Genomic DNA, 6,000 nt, shown 5'->3' with positions numbered 1-6,000 from the left:
ATTGAAAATGTCAACATGAAGTCTCCGCAATGTTGTCTCTGATAATGAGACATTTCTGCTCACCAACGTCCAGGGCATCCACATGGAGAGGAACCTTCTGACCATGAAGAAAAAATCCAGCTTTCATCTGCAAAGCACTCTTAGCATTGGTAATTAACAGGAATTTAGTAAAGTCAATTTCAGCAGAATCTCTCTGAATTCTACCTTGAGGGATGCAATTATCACCAAACCAAATGATCCTACAATCACTTCAACTTCAGTTCATTTATTAATTTACTCAAAATTATGTACTTCCTCTAAATGATTCTAATAATGGTTAAGACTGTTAGTTGTCAATAAGTTGACATGGCAAAACAACAACTCAAAAGGTCACACTGTTCTCTGGTAATTGAAAATGTCATTAAAAAGGATGCAGTGTGAGTCTGCTTTCGGTGTTGTTTTGGTACTCTGCTCTCAGCCTCACTGATTTGCCCATCATGCTAAGCCATCAGTCAGTATAACAATCCTCTTGTGCTGAGATGTTGATTTCAAGTCATCAGCCTACCTCTCTTCGACGCACTATGTAGTTGCGCTATGGCACAGCGTTTAAGGTCATTTACATTTTTAGTGTTAATGTGACGTGTCGCATCATGCCGTAAAAAAACCCTCATAAGAAGTCTTTGCTCCCCTGCGTCTCCCTCTGCAGGCCGTTCCTGGTACTGCCGCCCCTGATGGAATGGATCCGGGTGGCCGTGGCTCACACCGAGCACCGCAGGAGTTTCTCGGTGGACAGTGACGACGTGCGGCAAGCAGCCCGACTCCTGCTGCCCGGAGTGGACTGTGAACCCCGGCAACTGAAGTAGGCACACATGTGTACTCTCACACACACACACACACACACACACTCTCTCATTGATAAATGTACAGTAATATCCGGCTAAACCATGTATTCAACCCTAGAACTAACACCAAGGTTCCAAGTCAGAGCCTAGTGCCTAGTGCAGGCATTTTCCTGCTCTATTATCTTGGGTGAACAGACGCACAGACTGGGTGCAATTTTAACAAACACACACTCTCTTATCTGTACCCATTCTGCCCGTTTCTTTCTGTGATTTTGATTATTTTATTTCCTAACCCTGGATCACTTCAGTGAAGTATTTCTTGGAACTGAAAGTTTGAAATCTTAAGCACTTACCATCATCGACAACAAATAGCTGAGTACCAAGGTCAGATTCACCATGGAAACAGGCTCCTGATGTTGTTCACCGTTAGATTTGCACTCATCCACAAATACAATATTAGATCTGTCAGTCTCATGTGAGCAAACATGATAGAAGACATCCGATGTAGAGTAGCCGATGGAAGCAACATCAGCTCTATATGTGCGTTCCTCTCAAATGAACCCGTAGATCAACACTAGGGGTGTCACGATTCTACAAATCCTCGATTAGATTTTATTTTTGATTTTAAAGTCACGATTCGATTCAATTTTCAGTGTTTTTTCAATGATATTACTATTAATGCAGGCTCCGAGGCTTCGAGTTTGGTTGATGTGTGTTTTTTTTTTAACTGGCTGCAGCTTGAAGTAAGAGGAGATAACGTGCCACAGTTCAATACGTTTGTGTGTGTGTGTGTTTTTGGTCTCTTGGTACGCATGCTGGACGTGACATTGGGGGTGTGGCTGCATCGTTCGAGATGTAATTTCGAGATGTAATTTCGACCAACTTTTGACTTAAGACTGAAATCGTGACACCCCTAATCAACACTGAAAGGACGAGGACTATTCACATTTGTACACTGAAATGGTTTGCAAATGGCCCCGTTGCATTAAGCACTGTAGTGCTGGCAGGAAATTGCACCCATTGTGGCAGCAGTGTGAAATGACTGCTGAGCACTCGGAGAGCCAGGCGTCCAGCCGTGTTTCATCTGACCGGCTCAGCTGGAGAGGTGTCATGAATGCCTGCATGCTTAGGATGTGATGTGAGCGTGTGTTGCAGGGGTTCTAATTTGTGTCTTTTTTTTGGGGGGGGGTGGTGGATTGTTTTTGGTTTTGGTTTTGGTTTTGTTTTTCCCCACAGAGCGGACGACTGCTTCTGCGCAACCAGGAAGCTGGACGCTGCCTCCACGGAGGCCAAGTTCCTCCAGGATCTGGGGTTCCGAATGCTCAACTGTGGCAGGACGGACCTGGTCAAGCAGGCAGTGAACCTGCTTGGGCCCGACGGTATCAACAGTATGAGTGAGCAGGTCAGAGAGAATGGACAAACGTGTGCGCGTGCACGTACATACACACACACAAGCACACACACACACACGCACACACACACACACACACACACGCACACGCGTGCGCACACACTCATACACACAAACCCACATACATACATACATTTGCACACCTTTTTGTTTTAGGCAATATAGTTTGACTTTTAAAAGTGATGACCTGTGTTTTTAAATATCCTTCATGAGGAGCGACAAAGGTAATCAAAGAGAATTGTATATTTTTATCTGAATGTCACATTTGCATCTAGATAAGATGCTTTTTGTGGAGGGACTCACTTAGGCACACTCTTGAGTGACCAGCAGCCAAAGGGGTGTCCAGATTGGAAGAATCCACATGATCACAAACAACCCCACAGTAGCATGTCACCAGAGTGCACTGAATGAATGTGCTCTGTCCTCTTTTCAAAATACTGTGGCAAATGGTGACACCATAATGCATTATACAAGTAAAGCTATTGACAGACATGAATTGCCCCTGTCATGATATCAGTCATGGTTAACGTCATGTTTGAGACCGAGTCTTGCTCAACATGCCAAAAGTGTTCGTCTGTGTCTGATGGACCCCCAATGACCCAATGACCCATCTACAGTAGGATCTGTAAAAGTGGACAGATTGGCTTTGTTCAAGCGTAGCTCAATGCAGCAGCGTACTGTATGTCCCGATATCTGTTTTTCCACTGAATTCAGGAGCCAGTCTGTTTAGGTTCAAACAGGAAAGGCCTGAAGGGGCTCTTTTTTGGGCTTTATGGAAACAGACCCAAATCTGTTTGTGCAGGCCCATCATCTCTCTCTGTCTCTCTCTCTCTCTCTCTCTCTCTCTCTCTCTCTCTCTCTCTCACTCTCTCACAATTGCACGTGTACCCTGATACATGACCTGGCTAGTCGAGCACTCCTGCATCTCCCTCTCCTTGGCCCCAGCTGTGGAATTACACTCAATTACGCTGATGAAGCAGAGGGGCCGCTCTTACAAGAGCTATTGCTGTCCAGTCTCTCCTGAGCGCTCCTGCTGCAAAAGCAAGCGGCTCATCCTACACGGAGAATTGGCCGTCCCTGCATTGTATTCATTCTCAGTGACAGGAGAGAGATATAGAGAGAGTTCACCGGAGCGACAAAGATGTTGAATTTTAGTCGTTTTTATTATTCAGGTGCCAACATAAGGACTAACGTTTCGACGTGTGCCACGTCATCGTCAGAGTGCTTGGGCTTGAAACGTTAGTCCTTATGTTGGCACCTGAACAATAAAAACTACTAAAATTCAACATCTTTGTCGCTCCGGTGAACTTTCTCTCTCTCTCACACTGGATTCGGTCCTCTCCCGTCGATGCGCTAGATGTGACCCGCAGTAGCGCGGAGGTACATTTGTTTTTCTAGGAGAGAGATATGTGGGCAGTGGGCACTGCCCAGTTGCATCCTCGTGGCTGGTGACTATCCGCACGGCCCTGTAGTACAACCAGAAGTGGGACCATGGCTCAGTGAGTGAGGGGGAGTCAGAGTGCCTGGTGTTCGCTCCCAGCTGGGTGTCATTTGCATCCCCTTATCATTTGTGTGCACGGAGCTTGCTCCACATTTCAATATCATGACAGCAAAACGGACTCCATTCATCTGAAGGGAGAAGTGGTCTGATCAGACACTTCAATCATTTCAACCGTGGGTGCGCAAAAGATGGAATGTCATCTCTCTAGATTACTGTAAATATTACCATTTTGTATGTCCTCACTGTATATCGGCAGTCTCACATGCATCGATATGAAAGAAAAAGACTCCCATATTTGGTATCACCTCGTTAAATTTGGTATTCTACCACTGTACTCTATCAACTAAACTGACCTCACATTCATATTTACGTTCAAACGTACTGAGTACGCTCATGCATGCGATAAGTGAAACAAGAATGTGGACCTAAGCCCAGACAACTGTGTTTTCTTTTTTGAAACCTTCCTGTACCTGCTGTTCGCCCCACTCTTCCTGACGTGCTCTCCCTCCATTGAAGTCCCTATGTGCTGATTGTCAAGCCCTCTGTAGGCTGCACCATATGGAGAGTGTTTGTGCGTGGGCAGCACTTGGACAAGATGTGTTTGTATGGATTGGAAGTGTGCAAATCAGCAGCACTGAATCTAAAGTGCCTCACTGGGTTAGAGTGTGATGTGGTGAATTTATCGCGAGCTTGTTCTCCAGGATTGCCAGAACAAATCAGATAAACCTACCATCAATTTAATATGTGTTATCTGTGTTTTCCTTAATATCACTAAAATTGAATTATGTGGTTGCCCTCGATTTAGGCAGTGAAATATCATGATCTGATCTGCATTATCTACTTAATGGATTGCAAGATTTTTCCTCATCATTCTTCCAAGTGTTATTTCAGCCACATTATTATTTTTTACCATGCTTTATTTTTAGCAACTCTCTCACACCTCTGTTAACCCCCTACATTTCATAGGTTTGCTGAAATTTGTTGGCTGATTTTTCCTGCATTTACATATAGTACAACATTAATTGCAATTCAATATGGTTTATGGAAAGCTTAAAAGGACCAACGCATTTCTAGATTGTAATCACCATGTAAAGATCGGCAAGTTCAAGAACATGAACACAGTTCACACCTCAAACATGGCTAGTCCAAATGCAACATGAAAAACTAGGTTCTGCCAGGTTCCTCCTTCTGGCCGAAGGAGAGGGGTTCTCTTTTAAGGTGACTCCTTTGGACCTCCATGCAACGAGTCCTGTGTCTGCCTGTCCCCAGGGAATGACCCCACTCATGTATGCTTGTGTGCGCGGGGACGAGGCCATGGTGCAAATGTTGCTGGACGCTGGAGCCGACATCAACAGCCAGGTCAGTGCCTCGGACGGAGGAGAGCGGGGGCTTGCACGTCGTCTGTCGTAGGAATTAAGGGCTGCTACTGTCCGTGTGCTCGACGTGTGTGTGTGTGTGTGTGTGTGTGTTTGTCCTGTAATGTGTCGGTGTAAAGAACTAATTACAGATTGTGTCATCACTGTGGAAGGTCACTAACTAACCCACACCAGCATATGTTTTTTTGTTTTTGTTTGGTCTCTTGCCTTACGTGAGATGTGTGTCCTCTGATACAAATATAACAGTCTGCATTTAGGAAAACATTCTTGATGTAGTGGGTGATGTATATATGATGTTTTGTTGCAAAGACAGCATCTATCGTGGGATTTCTGAAGGTGCACTTTGCGCAATGCCATACTTGGGGTCAGATCCATGAAACTCAGGACTTGTCCCAGTGTTGTGCTTATATATTCAGTGTCTTTTTCTCAACTTACTGCACTTAGAGTAAATCCACTCTCTTGATCAGAAACTTCAAATATTTCAGAATATTCAGAATGCAAAATATAAATTCAAGAGACCAGTGCCATGATACACTCTATATATTTATTATATAAAGTGTGTCAGATCACAGCAATGGAAAAGTAACAGCACTGGTACAATTCCAGTTTCCAAAACAGTGTTTCATGACGTTTCATGGCTTTCTCCCCAAACTTGTTGTCACTGTATTAGATGGTTTTGCTTGCCATGTGCATCCATGTGTAGTCATGCTATCTGTGCAGACATGAACACTGACATAAAGCACCAAATATTTGGGGTATGGACTCCAGACAGTGTTACTCTTTAAATCAAATTAGTTCAAACATATTCAGGTTTCCATTTACTGTACGTAAAATCTATACATGTACACTATTTTGTGGAAACAAAATGACATGTCATATAATCCTATCTGG

General features: G+C 44.1%; 1 protein-coding gene across 1 annotated transcript in view; it reads left to right on the top strand.

Moving 5' to 3' along the window:
• The window catches only part of btbd11a (BTB (POZ) domain containing 11a), a 125,344-nt gene that overhangs the window by 107,574 nt on the left and 11,770 nt on the right, over positions 1-6,000 (top strand). Inside the window, exons 4-6 of the mRNA XM_076296398.1 lie at positions 686-838; positions 2,058-2,223; positions 5,003-5,092. Of these exons, the coding sequence (XP_076152513.1) occupies positions 686-838; positions 2,058-2,223; positions 5,003-5,092 (409 nt within the window). The remainder of the gene's footprint in view (positions 1-685; positions 839-2,057; positions 2,224-5,002; positions 5,093-6,000) is intronic.

The sequence above is a fragment of the Alosa pseudoharengus genome, unplaced genomic scaffold (assembly GCF_046254945.1).
Source record: "Alosa pseudoharengus isolate Yale_2024_CS ecotype anadromous, Long Island Sound unplaced genomic scaffold, YU_APseudo_1.1 YU_APseudo_1.1_scf_20, whole genome shotgun sequence".
Classification (NCBI taxonomy): Eukaryota; Metazoa; Chordata; class Actinopteri; order Clupeiformes; family Clupeidae; genus Alosa; species Alosa pseudoharengus.
The sequence above is the reverse complement of the archived record's forward strand: the minus strand, read 5'-3'. Positions and strand labels throughout refer to the sequence as shown.